The sequence below is a fragment of the Muntiacus reevesi genome, chromosome 16 (assembly GCF_963930625.1).
Source record: "Muntiacus reevesi chromosome 16, mMunRee1.1, whole genome shotgun sequence".
Classification (NCBI taxonomy): domain Eukaryota; kingdom Metazoa; phylum Chordata; class Mammalia; order Artiodactyla; family Cervidae; genus Muntiacus; species Muntiacus reevesi.
In genome coordinates, this window is record NC_089264.1 from 7072483 (window position 1) to 7090843 (window position 18361).

Sequence of the window (18361 nt, forward strand, 5' to 3'; positions counted from 1 at the left end):
CTGTTTTGCATATAGGGTTATCGCCACCATCTATCTAAATTCCGTATATATGTATTAGTATACTGTAATGTTCTTTATCTTTCTGACTTACTTCACTCTGTATAATGGGCTCCAGTTTCATCCATCTCATTAGAACTGATTCAAATGAATTCTTTTTAACGGCTGAGTAATATTCCATGGTGTATATGTACCACAGCTTCCTTATCCATTCATCTGCTGATGGGCATCTAGGTTGCTTCCATGTCCTGGCTATTATAAACAGTGCTGCGATGAACATTGGGGTGCACGTGTCTCTTTCAGATCTGGATTCCTCAGTGTGTATGCCCAGAAGTGGTATTGCTGGGTCATATGGCAGTTCTATTTCCAGTTTTTTAAGAAATCTCCACACTGTTTTCCATAGTGGCTGTACTAGTTTGCATTCCCACCAACAGTGTAAGAGGGTTCCCTTTTCTCCACACCCTCTCCAGCATTTATTGCTTGTAGACTTTTGGATAGCAGCCATCCTGACTGGCGTAAATACACAGGGCAGGTTTTAAGTCTGCGTTGTTGACCGTTTCAGGCAACGCCAGCCCCCGGTACATCCGCTGCACCACGTACTGCTTGCCCTGCACATCAGAGATGGCCAAGCAAGCTCAGATCCCCTTGGCTGCCATCATCACACCCTTTGCCACGATCCCTTCAAATGAGGTAAGTGACGAAAATAGCAATTCAGTAATTCAATAACTCTAAAATTTCTCTTTTGTCATTATTTTCCTGTATATTTTTCTGTATCATAAACAGAAAACTGGAGCATGAAAAACACATAATCATTCAATTCATTAAGTAAACCAATATCTGATAACTAAGGCGAGCCAGCCATACATCACAGGGGACTCTGCTCACTGCTCTGTGGAGACTTGAATGGGAAGAGAACCCCACAACAAGGGTGTATGTGCATATATATACATTTTATTTAATATATAGAGAGAGCTGACTCCTTGGCTGTACCACAGAAACTGACACATGATGAAGCGACTAAACTCCAATTTAAAAAGTAAGTTTAAGAGGAAAAAGAAAAAAATCTGATCAACTGTGCTTTTTTGGCATCCTGTATTCCAAACACAGATGGGCGAGGTCACTTTTTGGCCTGTTGTAACAATGCACATGGGCCTGCCAGACTCCTCTGTTCATGGAATTCTCCAGGGAAGAATACTGGCCTGGGTAGCCAGCCGTTCCCTTCTCCAGGGGATCTTCCCAACCCAGGGATTGAACCCAGGTCTTTTGCGTTGCCGGTGGATTCTTTACTGTCTGAGCCACCAAGAAAGCCCAAGAATACTGGAGTGGTTAGCCTAGCCCTTCTCCAGAGGATCTTCCTGACCCAGGGATTGAACCCAGGTCTCCTGCATTGCAGGTGGATTCCTTACCAGCTGAGCTACCAGGGAAGCCCCTGGTTTGTGTCATTGGAAAAGTCTCTGATGCTGGAAAGGATTGAGGACAGAAGGAGAAGAGGGCGTCAGAGAATGAGATGGCTTGATGGCATCACCGATGTGATGGACATGAACTTAGGCAAACTTTGGGAGATGGTGAGGGACAGAGAAGCCAACGTGCTCAGTCCATGGGATCACAAAGAGTCGGACACAACCGGTGACTCAACAACCACAACAGCAATGCACATATACAGGAAATATGGACTGTCAGAAAAGGACAGATACCCAAACCTCTCATGAGGTCTTTATGCCCTCGCTCAGTACTGCAGCATTGAGGTGCTCTGGTAAAAGGAAGATAATGCAGCCTGAGGTCCTGGGTCTTACTACATCTGCTTTAGTAATCACTGGGCCAAGATGCTCATAAACCCCTGTTTAAACTCAGCAGCATTAGAAAGCATGAGGTAGATCAATCTGTATCTTTCAGCTGAGAAAGGTGTGCCCTATTTATAGCTGTTATGCTATATGCTATGTGTCATGTCTGACTCTTTGCTACCCCAGGTCGGTAGCCCGCCAGGCTCCTCTCATGGAGTGTTCCAGACAAGAATACTGAAGTGGGTTGCCATTTCCTCCTCCAGGGGATCTTCCTGACCCAGGGAGCAAACCCAAGTCTCCTGCATTGGCAGGCGGATTCTTTACTGCTGAGCCACCTGGGAAGCCCCCCGTTTATAGTTAGGTGGCGACAGATAAGTGGTGTGCATTTAAGATCTCTGATGTTAGGATGCTGTTTGTGGGTCCTGGGATTAGGACATCCACTCTGTGTAGCTGCCACCCCTCCTTTTGTTGCCCCTGAATGGTGGATGCCCACGTGCACATGGAGACAGACACAAGGTCCTATAGTAAAGCTGGTCAGGTGGGAGCTGAAGGAAAGCCTTACTCGGACTGGAGCTTTGACTGTGACCTCCTTGCAGTGGTCCAGTAAATTAGGCTGAGCTCTGGATTCTGTTTGCTCACTAAAAGCTGAAGCACAAATGGCTTTTCCCAAGTTAAACCTGACCTTGGCTCTGACCCTTTGGAGATCGCTGACCTGATGCTTACTTAGTAGCACCTGAGCAAGAAATAGAGCCTCTCCGAGAGAGAACAGATCTGTACTTTTCTCGGGCCTGTCTCGCCAGCTGGGATGGGGGGGTAAAGTGAGCTGGTAGAGGGTAGGGGCTGCTGTGTGGCCCCTTAGAGAAGGAATAAAGAGGAGAGGGGCAGTATCCACGTGCATGGGGGCTTCCATCCCCCCTGAAATGTCCACTCAGCCTTTCTATGGGTGCAGCAGAATGCCGCCGTCTCCTCTGAGAGCACAGTGAACTGGGTTAGAGTCGGGCATAGAAGAGGCACTGGGTTGTTCCTGAAAGCCAGTCTTACGTGCAGTTATGGTCTCATAGTTGTAAATGAGAAGTACATGCAGTATTTGCTTATTTTAGGGATGGTGTCTTCTGTGATGGTCCCAGAAATTTAATATAATGCTCTTAAGTGGAAGTCAAAGTGTTAGTCACTCAGTCATGTCCAACTCTTTGTGACCTCATGGACTGTAGCCTCCAGGCTCCTCTATCCATGGGATTTCCCAGGCAAGAATACTGGAGTAGATTGCCATTTCCTTCTCCAGGGGATCTTTCTGACCCAGGGATCGAATCCACATCTGCTGAGTCTCGTGCATTGCAGGTGAATTCTTTACCACTATGCCACCTAGGAAGCCCCATCAGTTTATCTACTCTTTTAGTGATGGACATCTGGCTATTTCTGCTTTTTGGCTTTTGTGAATAAAGTGGCTTCTATAAATATTCTAGTACAAGTGTTTCTATGGATACGTATTCATTTCTCTTGGATTAATACCTGTGAGTAGATTGTTGGCTTATGGGGATACATGTTTATTTAGGTTTATATGAAACTGCCAGACCATTTTCGAAAGTGGTTATATGGTTTTGTAGTCTTTTCAATATGGTATCAGAGTTCCAGTTGCCCTGCATTCTCTCCAACCTTTGTTATTGTTGTCTTTTTAATTTTAGCAGTTCTGACTGCAGTATAGTAGTATCTGTGAGAGAGATTTCTTAAATTTTAATCTTGATCCTTTGAACAAAATTTAAAGTGTTAGTGAATAATACATCTGTGTACATGCCACCATCATTAACAAATGTTAACGTTTTGTTGTATTGGTTTAAGATAATTTTCTAAGAATTAAAGCTTCGCAGGATCTCTCCTCTCCCCTTCCACCTGAGGCACAAACACTGATGAATTTGGTGTGTGTCCTGCCTATACATGTGGGTTTTATATATTTGACTTCATATACGTGTGTCCATAACAATATGTAGTATTTTATGCTTTTTAATGAACCAATTACTTTTAAAGAGGTAAAATATAAACATTCAAAAAATGAAAGTGGTATACAGTGAAAAAATTTCCTTCCTACCCCTCCACCCCACCCTTATAATTTTTACTCATTCTTTGTGATTCCTTCTAGAAATAAGTATGCGTATACAAGCATATCAATATCCATCCTTTAAAAAAATAAATGTATAAATGGTGGTATAGCATGCTATCACCACTCCACTCCGCCACTGGCTGAATGAAAGTCCGGGTCACCAAGGATTTAGGCCTTTTTGGCCGCCTTCCCTCTGTGGTTCCCGTGACAGCCTCCTGGTGTGTCTTTTCTGGCCTCACAGGGAGGGAGCATTTTAGTTCCTTTTGTTACCATCCTGACTTCTAATATTGGGGTTCATTAAGGCTTGAGTTTGGGGTTTCCTCTTTTTTTTCTCTTCCTTTTTTACTTTTTAAAGTATGAAAATATGATATTTCATTCTCCTATAAATATGACATTTATAGGAGACTTGGAAAATACAGAACAAAGTTACATATAGTTCCACTATACATTGCAATTATTCTTTTAAGTAGATAAATTAAGATTTTTAGTTGGAGTTTCAATATCAAACTCTCAAAAATTAATAGAATGGATGTACAGAAAAGTAGAAAGATATAGTAGACCTGAAAAGCACCATGAACCAATTCAACGTAATTAAGATTTATGCAGTTTTCACACAGCAGCAGGATAAACTGGGAGACACTGGAGTGTATCCAGTGTCTGGATATATCCAGTATATCCAGGGACATAAAACAAGTGCAAAAATTTCATGGTCTAAAGGTACTGAAATCATGCAGAGTCTGTTCTCTTATCACTGTGGAATTATGTTAAAAATCAGTATCAAAAGATATTTGAAAATAACTCGGGGTCTCCTCTTTTTTCTCTTAGACTCTGTATACCCCCAAAGACTAAATATCATCTGTAACAATTACTGATGAGAATAATAATAGTCATAACTTATAAAGCACTTAGTGAGCACAGTTAGACATTTTAAATATATGTTCATTTACTTATTTCTCACATCAGCCTACTTATTGTTCCATTTTTGATATAAAGAAACTGAGACACAGAGTTAGATAACTCTTAAGACCAGTAGCTAACAAACCTTACCTAAGACCAGTGGCTCCTGAGTAACAGAACTGGGATTCCAAGCCGGGTGGTCCAGGTCAGAAACCAGGTTACTATACTATTGCTCTCATACACTCATTCCTACATCTGTAGCCCCACCTTCACATACCCAACTGCCTTTCTAGAATCTCTCCTTGGGTACCTCTTAGAACCCTCAAACTTAACATGTTCAGAAGTGAATTTCTGGTCTCTGCACCCTAAACCTGTTCATTCTTCTGCATATTTATAAATGGCACTATCGTTTATTTAGTTCATGTCAGAAGCCCAAAGTGAAAGCTTTAGTTAATAATAGAAAATAAGGGGTATGCTGATTTTTAAAACATATTTATTTATTTGGCTGCACCAGATCTTGGTTGTGGCATGCGGGATCTAGTTCCCTGACCAGGGCTCGAACCTGGACCCCCTGCACTGGGAGCGTGGAGTCTTAGCCCCTGGACCAGCAGGGAGTTCCTGATGTGTTATATTTATAACCTGTAATCAAGGAAATGAGTTTTAAAGTTTGTTTCTTGAAGGAAAATGGATTGCATGAATACTGTTATCCTCCTTCTGAATAGCATCCTAATTTCTTTTCCTCTAGAATAAATGACTTACTTATTTTTAGGTATAGGAAAAGTTTAGGATTTTATTCCTTATCTAATATTGCCACTATTGCTGCAATTTAAAAAAAGATATCCTTCAAGATACCCTGATTTGGCATCTCTCACAAGGATTTATTTAGTATAGCTTTTTTTTTTTTAAGTCAGTTCTGTTGTTTGACAGAACCTTTAAAGCATGTCATTGTGTTAGCAACGGACTACAAAAATAAACCTAACCCAAGCAGTTACTCCCCGAGAATGTTCCCCATGAGCATTTGCTTTGGAGATGTACGCTCTTTCCAAGGACGTATCTGTGTCATCTTTGTTTAATATTTCATGCTCCTTACCATAAATTTTAACTTTTTTGGTATTTGTTTTAAGTGAAACCCATTAGTGTATTTAATATAATTAAATATGAGGTATTTATTCAGCAAAAGTAATCAGTTATTTTGTAGGCTATTTTGCTTAGTAACCTGTGAATTTATTTTTGATGTTGTATTTTAAGAACTAAGGTAGAAATGGTAGATTTCTGGCAAAAATTATACTTCGTTCTTCATTTTCTTTAAAATAGGAAATTTTACATTTTTGACAAGTACATACATCATCTAATTATACATGAAATTAAGTAATTTCACCTATAAAACAGATGGCAGAAACTTTTACTCCATTTGGGAATAGCTTCAGGAGTATCTGTGTAATTTTCTTAGATTAGAAATGGATATAATAGTCAAAGCAATTTCCTTTCTTATTGATTTAATCAGATAATTTTTTTATTCAAGACTAAACTTCACTTGATTTATAATCAACTATTAACTCTGTAGGAACTTAGCTGGACTTTAGGGACACAGGGAAAAACAAGACCAGTTATTCTTGTCTAAAACAGAAAATCTTGGACATAACTAATTTTTGTACAGTGTGAAAAAGGGGGAATAATCTTATTCTTTGGAGTTTAGGTTCAGGGAAATTGTACCTTAGTTTTGACTTAGTGCTGTCAAAATGCTGTACTCAATATGCCAGCAAATTTGGAAAACTCAGCAGTGGCCACAGGACTGGGAAAGGTCAGTTTTCATTCCAATCCCAAAGAAAGGCAATGCCAAAGAACGCTCAAACTACCACACAGTTGCACTCGTTCACACGCTAGCAAAGGAATACTCAAAATTCTCCAAGCCAGGCTTCAACAATATGTGAACCGTGAACTTCCAGATGTTCAAGCCAGATTGAGAAAAGGCAGAGAAACCAGAGATCAAATTTCCAACATCCACTGGATCATCAAAAAAGCAAGAGAGTTCCAGAAAAACATCTATTTCCGCTTATTGACTACATCAACACCTTTGTGTGGATCACAACAGACTGTGGAAAATTCTTCAAGAGCTGGGAATACCAGACCACCTGACCTGCCTCCTGAGAAATCTGTATGCATGTCAGGAAGCAACAGTTAGAACTGGACATGGAGCAACAGACTGGTTCCAAATAGGAAAAGGAGTATGTCAAGGTTATATATTGTCACCCTGCTTATTTAACTTACATGCAGAGTACATCATGAGAAACGCTGGGCTGGAAGAAGCACAAGCTGGTATCAAGATTGCTGGGAGAAATATCGGTAACCTCAGATATGCAGATGACACGACCCTTATGGCAGAAAGTGAAGAACTAAAGAGCCTCTTGATGAAAGTGAAAGAGAAGAGTGAAAAAGTTGGCTTAAAGCTCAACATTCAGAAAACTAAGATCATGGCATCCGGTCCCCTCACTTCATGGCAGATAGATGGGGAAACAATTGAAACGGTAAGAGACTTTATTTTGGGGGTCTCCAAAATCACTGCAGATGGTGACTGCAGCCGTGAAATTAAAAGACGCCTGCTCCTTGGAAGAAAAGCTATGACCAACCTAGACAGCTTATTAAAAAGCAGAGACATTACTTTGCCAACAAAGGTCCGTCTATTCAAGGCTATGGTTTTTCCAGTAGTCATGTATGGATGTGAGTTCGACTCTAAAGAAAGCTCAGCATGAATAATTGATGCTTTTGAACTGTGATGTTGGAGAAGACTCTTGAGAGTCCCTTGGACTGCAAGGAGATCCAACCAGTCCATCCTAAAGGAAATCAGTCCTGAGTGTTCATTGGAAGGACTGATGTTGAAGCTGAAACTCCAATAATTTGGCCACCTGATGCGAAGAGCTGACTCATTTGAAAAGCCCCTGATGCTGGGAAAGATTGAGGGCAGGAGGAGAAGGGGGCGACAGAGGGTTAATTGGTTGGATGGCATCACCAATGCGATGGACTTGAGTTTGAGTAAACTCTGGGAGTTGGTGATGGACAGGGAGGCCTGGTGTGCTGCAGTCCATGGGGTCGCAAAGAGTCTAACATGACTGAGCGACTGAACTGAACTGAGTATGACTTAATGGATAAGGCAGTTTGTACTGTTATTAAATAGTCTGATAGATTTGGTGGATATGAAGAATATGCCGTTGGAAAGAAAAAGGGTTGGATGTCAGTGAACTGACAAACGGGGTTAGCAAGAAAGGTAAAGACTGTTGGAGAATAAATGAACACCAGCACATTGCGTCCTCATCCGTCACCTGCAGAAGACCTCGCTTGCTCATGCCCTAGCCTCAGCCTGTCTTGCTGGCGTGAGTGGGCAGGGTTTCGGCAGAGTTTCCACTGCTGTTTAATCCACCAAAGGGAAGAAAGTCTGCCTCACTGTTGTAGTTTGTGTGTCAACTTTTTAAAAGGAAGCCAGCAGCTTGTAAAAAGGCATTATCTGCGTTTTATAGATGCAGAAGTTCCAGAAATCATACAGTAATGGGGGCAATTAAAATCATACAGTAAAATCATTCCTAATAAATAATGCTCTGGATATCAAGGTTCCAAATTCCAAGTTCTTTCAGCAATTAAAATCATACAGTAAAATCATTGCTAATAAATAATGCTCTGGATATCAAGGTTCCAAATTCCAAGTTCTTTCAGCAATATCTGGCTTACTGAGGTTTTATTTACTAAGCACATAAAATAACATTGCTTTTTCTTGTTCTCAGAGATCTCTTGCTCCTGCAAACTTGTGGGTTAGCTTGACATGTCCACCTTAGACCTCTTTTGCTGAAGTCTTTTTATTTCAAGTTACTGTATGGTGCTCCTTGAAGGCAAAGACCATCTAGAGTGCGGCAGTGGGCTGGGCTTACCGTGGAGGTCCTGGCCGAACAGATGCATTCTCCTGAGGGCTGGACAGAGGTTTAAAAGACAAAGACAAACCAAACTGCAGAACAGTGGCTAAGTTCTCTAGGTATGTTAGGCTTCTGACAAATGGTGTGAATACAGAAAAAAGAATCGTTTGAGATTGTCGATGTATTTTATTACCTATTAATGTGACAGCAGTATATTCTGTCATACCAATGAGAGAGGTTATGGTTCATTTTAAAGAGCAGAACAGGAAAGTAAGTAGGAAGACTATTGTAATAATTTTTATGTTTTTTTAGTTTTTGCTTGTGCGGATCTCTTCCTCTAGCTGTGACGAGCGGGGTCCGCTCTTCCTTGCAGCGCGCGCAGGCTGCTCCCCGCGGGGGCTTCTCTCGTTGTCCAGCACAGGCTCTGGGTGCCCGAGGTCTGCTGGCCATGGCTCCCAGGCTCCGGAGCACAGGCATAGCAGCTGCCCGTGGCATGTGGCATCTCCCCGGACCCGGGATCAAACCCGTGGCCCCTGCGTTGGCAGCTGGATTCTTATCCTCTCTACCACTGGGGGAGTCCTAGGAAGAATTTTTGATCATATATAAAGATATTTGAGAAACCATGTTAGAATACTGACTACTTTCTCCAAAGCATAGTAGATGTAAGCTTTATGTGGAACGCTGGGCCAGGAGGCAGGGCCTGACTGCAGGTCTGTGCTCTGCCTGGTATTCTGACCTTAGCTTCCATTCCCAGGAGGGAGAAGCCTGGTTCTGACGTTCTGTAAATCTCGAATGCTAATGTCTACCTTCCTTTGCCACTCTTTATTAGATTTTCAGCATGGATTACCATCTATTTGTCACACATCCTGTATGTTATTAGAAACTCATGTGAACATATTGAACAACCCAACCCAAAGGGGTTCCATTAATATTATGCTTTTAGTATAAGAAACCTATAGTATATTATTTACTTAAAAAGTACATGAAGATTGTGAAACTATGTGTTTTTATATCTAAGCCCGATTTAGCTAGCTTTAGTGATAAATATGCTCTGAAGTGAAAGTGATTACTGCTTAAGACTGTGTTCTTTAAAGAACTTAAAGACTTATATCTCAAATTATTTAAAAATGAAAGCCTCAAAAGCCTGAATCTATTTTTAACATGTGCATTATAATCTTAAATTGTTTGCTTTAATTCAATATTTTAAAAGTATTAACATAAGAACTTGGAAACATAGATTGTATGTACTCATGTAGAAATAGAATTATGAACATAAGATTTAAAATATTTAATTTATAAAGTTACTTTAGAAACTGAATCTTATCCCGTAAGGATTTTGGCCGCTGTCTGTATACTGCTATGAGAAAGTACTATGAAATAAAGCTTGGCAGCTGGGGCACAGAATGTCACCCCTTTTTAGAATGGTGTTACAGCAGGCATGCGGAGCTATCACATTTGTCAGGGCAAAGGTGGTTAGAATCCTATTTTAAGTTACGGTTTGGAAAGTTAAATACACCACGCTTATTTTTCCAATCTTGAAATTATTCATATAAATATTTCTTTTATTAAATGGAGAATTATGTTGGGAGAAACAAGAAGAAAAGAGAAAGCGTTCTTCCTTGGTTTGATTTTCAGTGAATCCATGTGTGGGTTTTATGACCTCTGGTGCCTGGCAACTGAGTGTTGTGGTTGTTGAGTCGCTCAGTCGTGTTTGACGTCTTGCAGCCCCATGGATTGTAGCATACCGGGCTTCCCTGTCCTTCACTATCTCCTGGCGTTTGCTCCATGATGATGGACATGAGTCGATGATGTCATCCAACATCTGTTGCCCCCTTTTCCTCGTACTCTCCATCTTTCCAGCATCAGGGTCTTTTCCAGTGAGTCTGCTCTTCGCATCAGGTGGGTGAAGTATTGGAGTTTCAGCTTCGGCATCATGCCTTCCAGTGAATACTCAGGGTTGATTTCCTTTAAGATTGGCTGGTTTGATCTCCTTGCTGTCCAAGTGACTCTCAAGAGTCTTCTCTAGCACCACAGTTTGAAAGCATCAGTTCTTTGGCGCTCAGTTTCTTTATGGTCAAGCTCTCACACCAGTGCACAACCACTGGAAAAACCATAGCTTTGACTATATGGAAGTTTGTTGGCAAAGTGATGTCTCTGCTTTTTAATATGCTGTCTAAGTTCGTCATAACTTTTCTTCCAAGGAGCAAGCATCTTTTAATTTAATGGCTGCAGTCACTGTCCACAGTGATTTTGGAACCCAAGAAAATAAAGTCTGTCACTGTTTCCATTTTGTCCCTATTTGTTTGCCATGAAGTGATGGGACCGGTTGCCACGATCTTAGGTTTTTGAATGTTGAGTTTTAAGCCAACTTTTTCACTGTCCTCTTTAACCTTCATCAAGAGGCTCTTCAGTTCCTGTTCACTTTCTGCCATTAAGGTGGTATCATTTGCATATCTGAGGTTATTGATATTTTTCCCAGCAATCTTGATTCCAGCTTGAGCTTCATCCAGCCTGGCATTTTGCATGATGTACTCTACATATAAGTTAAATAAGCAGGGTGACAATATACAGCCTTGAGGTACTCCTTTCCCAATTTGGAACCAGTTTGTTGTTTCATGTCTGATTCGGTTGCTTCCTGACCTGCATAAAGATTTCTCAGGAGGCAGTAGTGTGACCTGGTATCCCCATCTCTTTAAGAATTTTCCAGTTTGTTGTGATCCACACAGTCAAAGGCTTTAGTGTCATCTATGAAGCAGAAGTAGATGTTTTTTGGAATTCTCTTGCATTTTCTATGGTCCAGAAAATGTTTGCAATTTGATCTCTGGTTCCTCTGCCTTTTCTAAATCCAGCTTATACATCTGGAAATTTTCATTTCACGTACTATTGAAGCCTAGCTTGAAAGGTTTTGAGCATTACTTTGCTAGCATGTGAAGTGAGTGCAATTGTGTGGTAGTTTGAACATTCTTTAGCATTGCCTTTCTTTGAGATTGGGATGAAAACTGACCTTTTCCAGTCCTGTGGCCACTGTTGAGGTTTCCAAATTTGCTAGCATATTGAGTGCAGCACTTTGACAGCATCATCTTTTAAGATTTGAAATAGCCCAGCTGGAGTTCCGTCACCCCCACTGTCTTTGTTCATAGTGAGGCCCACTTGACTTCACACCCCAGTATGTCTGCTTCTGGGTGACTGATCACACCATGGTGGTTATCTGGGTCATTGAGACCTTTTCTGTACAGTTCTGTGTATTCTTGCCACCTCTTCTTAATCTCTTCTGCCTCTCCTGTGTCCATCCTGTTTCTGTGTCTTGATTGTGCCCATCTTTGCGTGAAATATTCCCTTCATATGTGCAGTGTCCAAGACCAGGCTCCCTGGCTGTGGAACCCTGGGCATCCACAGAGAGCCACCACAGCTGAGGAAGTATTTTAGAGCCTCTCACTATCATTTTTATCAGTTCTAAGGTCCGCATTTTCTCACATTTTAACATTTCTAAAGTAGGAGTATGTCTTACTAACAGTGACTTCTTAGCAGTATGTCATGATAAGTTGGAAGCTTCGATGGGATTTTAGAATCATTGAAATACATCTGTGTGCCCTGCTTGATGAGCTCTACCTCCAGTTATGTTTTGTAGGTATTTAAGTAATACTGGGACTTGAAGTTTATGTAGTTGATGTGTCCTCTCAGTGGTAAAGTATGAGAAAGTAAAAAATTTAAAGATTTTTATTTGAAAGTTTCCTGAGCAACAAGTTCTCACTAAATAAAAGGCTAAAAAATTTTTTTTCAAATAAAGTCCTATTTTTAAGGAAGGAAGAAAAAAAGCCTGAGCAAACCTGTAGTTTGGAATTGTTTCATGGACTATTTGAAAATGACACTTGAGCTTGTCTGGTGCGTGAGTGATTGGGGAGGGACTCTCTGGCAGGAGGCGAGCATCACGTGGGTGATGTGGTTTGGGCCAGAGTTTGGGGGTCAGATGAAGTTGGGTGCACAAGCTGACCTTGAAAAATTTTCCATAAATTTTGTGGACCTCACTTTTCTCATAAAATTATAGCACCACTTAACAATTTAAAAATAAGCTGGTATGAGAAATGGGTATCTTTATCATTAGCTACCACTGTTTGCAGTATTAAATTCTTCTTTGGAAAATTTCATTTAATCCAACATTCATTGATTTGGGCTGTCTACTATGTGCAAGGAAGAGAAGTATGAAAGCTATGGTAGCTTGCGTTCACCTGCAGTGTACACATCTAAGAGAGGTACCGTCAGACCCGTCCAGTGATGCTGATTACCGGACCCGTCCAGTGATGCTGATTACCGGTCTCACGTAAGAAGGAGCAAACTGACAAGGATGCCACAACTTGTGTTCATGTAAGAAGGGAAGAGAGACTTATTTACGTTTTTTAAAAGAAATGTTGCATGGTCTCTGTCATTTGATATTATGTTGCTGTTTTCTACTTTTTACTATTCAGATGAAAAACACCCACCATTATAATTATATAAACATTTCTTTAGCTTTTGTTTTTTCCTAAGGTGCTTCACAGGCACTTGCTGGAATAATTTCCCCTCAACCTCCTTCTCACTGTCCTGCCGTTTTAGCCTAGTTAATTCCTGTTCACCTTTTAAATTTCGGTTCATGGTCACCTCCTCAGGAGAGCTTTCCAGAATTCCCTACAGTATACTCCCTGGGGCTCTAGTACTATGTATCACAGTTTGTGATTTTGTATTTATGTTTCTGAGTCCTGTTTTTCTCCTGTTAGATTCCATGAGGGTAGGGACCACCTGTAATTTTTTCTCACTCTTTGATTTCTCAAGACCTAAAACAGTTCCTGAGAAATTGTTGTGCCAAATAAATATTTAATTTGATCGTTTCATTACATGATATCATTTGTGTATGGAAGTAAATTGGAATTTTGAGAGCAGGTAATTTGATGAGTTTGCTGACATTAAAAAAATGCACAATATGAGAATTATGAGTTAAGTTTTATTTGGCAAAATAAGGACCATAGCCTGGGAGATAGCATTTCAGACACCTCTTAGAAATTTCCTCAAAGAGATGGGAGGAAGTCCAGTATATACGTGATTTTGGTGAAGGGGGAGTGTACGCATCAGGCACATATTTTTGTGCAGAAGGTGTCTGCTGGTCTAGTGAAGGTGTGTGCTGGTCTAGTGGGGGCGTCCGCTGGTCTAGTGAGCATGTCCGCTGGTCTAGTGAGTGTGTCCGCTGGTCTAGTGAGCGTGTCCGCTGGTCTAGTGAGCGTGTCCGCTGGTCTAGTGAACGTGTCTGCTGGTCTAGTGAAGGTGTGTGCTGGTCTAGTGGGGGTGTCCGCTGGTCTAGTGAGAGTGTCTGCTGGTCTAGTGAAGGTGTGTGCTGGTCTAGTGAGAGTGTCCGCTGGTCTAGTGAGCGTGTCTGCTGGTCTAGTGAAGGTGTGTGCTGGTCTAGTGAGAGTGTCCGCTGGTCTAGTGAGCGTGTCTGCTGGTCTAGTGAAGGTGTGTGCTGGTCTAGTGAGAGTGTCCGCTGGTCTAGTGAGCGTGTCCGCTAGTCTAGTGAGCGTGTCCGCTGGTCTAGTGAGTGTGTCTGCTGGTCTAGTGAACGTGTCTGCTGGTCTAGTGAAGGTGTGTGCTGGTCTAGTGGGGGTGTCCGCTGGTCTAGCGAAGGTTTCTGGTAGTCATGTGGAGCAGTGGAGAATTTTAGTGCTCTTCCAGATACCAGAAGATACAAGAATTGAGCTCATGGCTCCTGAAAATACCTATCTGAAGGCCTGTCCTGCTGGCTTTTCCCAGAGCACAGAGCGCCTCTTCTCTGCTCTCCACCTTGCACTCCTGCCCAGGGCTGTTGCAGTCAGCAGCTGCAGCAGCACGGTTTAATTCTTATAGAGGTCGATGGCAGGTGCCAGTCTGTAGGTGACAAGATTTTCTGTGCTCAAACCCTTACTGAGCACCCACGTTAGGTAGAAATGCTGCTGCATTTGGTACTGAACAAGCTCCAAGGTAATTTAAGAAGGAGCTGACAATCCAGGAGCCAAATTGTGCCAACTAGGATAACAATTGCTTAAAAAATTTCCTGGACAGTAAACTTCGTTAGGTTAGCTTAAGTTTCACTTTATTCTCCCTCCAGTGTTTCTTGTCATATCATCTCACTATAAAGTGAAGGTGTGTGTGTGTGTGTCTGTGTGTGTCTGTGTGTGTCTGTGTATGGGTGGGGGAGGATAAATGAGACATAAAAGAGAAGATTAAAATCTTTAAAATGTTATTCTTTGGGAAAATAAGAGCATGTTTGGCTTTCTTGAACAATATGTCTGCAAAATACAGAAAGAAAACAGAAGAGCCATATGGTATGGTAAAACAGAAGAGCCATAATAATAAACTCTAGTGTGTGCAGATATCATGGAATTCATCTACTGCAGAGTTCACTCTTCTTAATCCAGAACTGCACTTCTGGAGGTAAATTGACACATGTCATAGTCTTTAACATGGGAATGAGATTTAAATTTCTTTTTGTTTGGTACATTCCATACTGTCTTCTCTTCCATAGTTTAAAAAGTTTTGAAAAACTCTTTTATCTAAATAGTTCAACCTTACAATTTCATCTACATTTCTCATTTTCCTATAGAAAAAGGATAGACTCTTAGCTCATATTTATCAGTTTTTATTACTTACTTGATAAATTAAGAATCATCTTTCTTCTCCTTCCACCTCACTGTTCATGCATAATAAATATATAAATGTATTTATTTCTCCAGTTGCTTTCAAATTGGTCACATACATTTTTTAAATTAAAATTTTCTAAACTTTTTTTACAACCCTATTTTCAAGTCTTACCTCCAGATGCTTTGTATGTTTTCCCAGATCAAATTAACTCACAAAAGATGATTCTCTTCATTACTTGGAAGCAGACTGGCTGGGGCCCGGGGCTGCCCTCCAGTGGTGGCAAGGACAGCGGGTTGGACTGTGTGAAACTTGCAGTCCTGTGTTTTTTTCCCCACTCTAAAAGCAGTTCATATAAAAAACTTCAGATAATCTTGGATAAATGTAGAGCTTCTGTAGGTGTAAACTGTGAAAAGAAAAATGGTAATTTGACTCTTGTGATATCCTTATATACAGAGTTAGTTATATAATTGTATAATCACATATGGATTTTAGGAATTTTTCAGTTGTTTTGTACATGAGGGCAATAATACATTGTTATGTGATATGATGAGCAATGTCCATTTTAATGAAGAATCAATTTACTTAAACAAAGATATTTTTTAATTGACATACAGTTGATTTACAAAGTTCTGTTAGTTTGAAGTATACAGCAAAATGATTTAGTTATTCATACATATATATCCAAGAAAAAAATGCAAAACGGCAAAATGGTTGTCTGAGGAAGCCTTACAAATAGCTGAGAAAAGAAGAGAAGCTAAAGGCAAAGGAGGAAAGGAAAGATATACCCATTTGAATGAAGAGTTCCAAAGAAGAGCAAGGAGAGACAAGAAAGCCTTCCTCAGTAATCAGTGCAAAGAAACAGAGGAAAACAATAGAATGGGAAAGACTAGAGATCTCTTCAAGAAGATTAGAGATACCAAGGAAACATTTCATGCAAAGATGGGCTCAATAAAGGACAGAAGTGGTATGGACCTAACAGAAGCAGAAGATATTAAGAAGAGGTGGCAAGAATACACAGAAGAACTATACAAAAAAGATCTTCATGACCCAGATAATCACGATGGTGTGATCACTCACCTAGAGCCAGATATCCTGGAATGTGAAGTCAAGTGGGCCTTAGGCAGCATCACTATGAACAAAGCTAGTGGAGGCGATGGAATTCCAGTTGAGCTATTTCAAATCCTGAAAGATGATGCTGTGAAAGTGCTGCACTCAATATGCCAGCAAATTTGGAAAACTCAGCAGTGGCCACTGGGAAAGGTCCGTTTTCATTCCAATCCCAAAGAAAGGCAATGCCAAAGAATGCTTAAACTACCACACAGTTGCACTCATTCACACGCTAGCAAAGGAATGCTCAAAATTCTCCAAGCCAGGCTTCAACAATATGTGAACCATGAACTTCCAGATGTTCAAGCTGGCTTTAGAAAAGGCAGAGGAACCAGAGATCTAATTGCCAACATCCAGTGGATCATTGAAAAAGCAAGAGAGTTCCAGAAAAACATCTACTTCTGCTTTATTGACTACATCAAGGCCTCTGATGGTGTGGATCACAACAAACTGTGGAAAATTCTTCAAGAGATGGGAATACCAGAACACCTTACCTGCCTCCTGAGAAACCTGTATGCAGGACAGGAAACCACTGTTAGAACTGGACATGGAACAACAGACTGGTTCAGAGTTGGGAAAGGAGTACATCAAGGCTGTATATTGTCACCCTGCTTATTTAACTTACATGCAGAGTACATCATGTGAAATGCTAGGCTGGATGAAGCACAAGCTGGAATCAAGATTGTCGGGAGAAATATCAATAACAGATATGCAGATGACACCACCCTATGGCAGAAAGAGAACTAAAGAGCCTCTTGATGACAGTGAAAGAGGAGAGTGAGAAAGTTGGCTTAAAGCTCAACATTCAGAAAACTAAGATCATGGCATCCAGTGCCATCACTTCATGGCAAATAGATGGGGAAACAATTGAAACGGTGGCAGACTTTATTTTTTTGGGCTCCAAAATCACTACAGATGGTGATTGCAGCCATGAAATTAAAAGATGCTTCCTCCTTGGAAGAAAAGCTATGACCAACCTAACAGCATAGTAAAAAGCAGAGATATTGCCTTGCCAACAAAAGTCCATCTAGTCAAAGCTATGGTTTTTCCAGTAGTCATGTATGGATGTGAGAATTGGACTGTAAAGAAAGCTGAGCACTGAAGAATTGATGCTTTTGAACTGTGGTGTTGGAGAAGACTCTTGAGAGTCCCTTGGACTGCAAGGAGATGCAATCAGTCCATCTTAAAGGAAATCAGTCCTGAGTATTCATTGGAAGGACTGATGCTGAAGCTGAAACTCCAATACTTGGCCACCTGATGTGAAGAACTGACTCAGGGAAAAAGACCCTGATGCTGAGAAAGATTGAAGGCAGGAGGAGAAGGGGACGACAGAGCATGAGATGGTTGGACGGCATCACCAACTCAATGGACATGAGTTTGAGTAAGCTCTGGGATTTGGTGATGGACAGGGAAGCCTGGCATGCTGCAGTCCATGGGGTCACAAAGAACGACTGAATGGAACTGAATATATATATATACCTGGGCTTCCCCAGTGGCTCAGCAGTAAAGAATCTGCCTACAGTGCAGGAGCCTCAGGAGACATGGGTTCAATTCCTGGGTTGGAGGAAATGGCAACCCACTCCAGTATTCTTGCCTGGAGAATTCATGGACAGAGGAGTCTGGCCGGCTACCGTCCATGTGGTCGCAAAGAATCGGACATGACTGAAGTGACTTAGCATGCATGCACCCATATATCTATTTTTATCAAGTTCTTTTCCTTTATAGGTTATTATAAAATAGTGTAATTCCCTGTGCTAAACAGTAGGTCCTTATTGGTTACCTGTTTTATACATAGTAGAGTGTATATGTTAATCCCAACCTCCTAATTTACCTTTCTCCTTTGGTAACCATAAGTTTATTTTCTGTGTCTGTGGGTGTATTTCTGTTTTGTATTTCATATGTATCTTTTTTTTGACTTCACATATAAGTGATATCATATGATA

General features: G+C 41.0%; 1 protein-coding gene across 2 annotated transcripts in view; it reads left to right on the forward strand.

The window, feature by feature from the left end:
* The window catches only part of SEC24D (SEC24 homolog D, COPII coat complex component), a 115157-nt gene that overhangs the window by 38888 nt on the left and 57908 nt on the right, over positions 1–18361 (forward strand). For both annotated transcript variants that reach the window (XM_065907217.1, XM_065907218.1), the window contains exon 8: positions 560–687. In XM_065907217.1, the coding sequence (XP_065763289.1) occupies positions 560–687 (128 nt within the window). The remainder of the gene's footprint in view (positions 1–559; positions 688–18361) is intronic.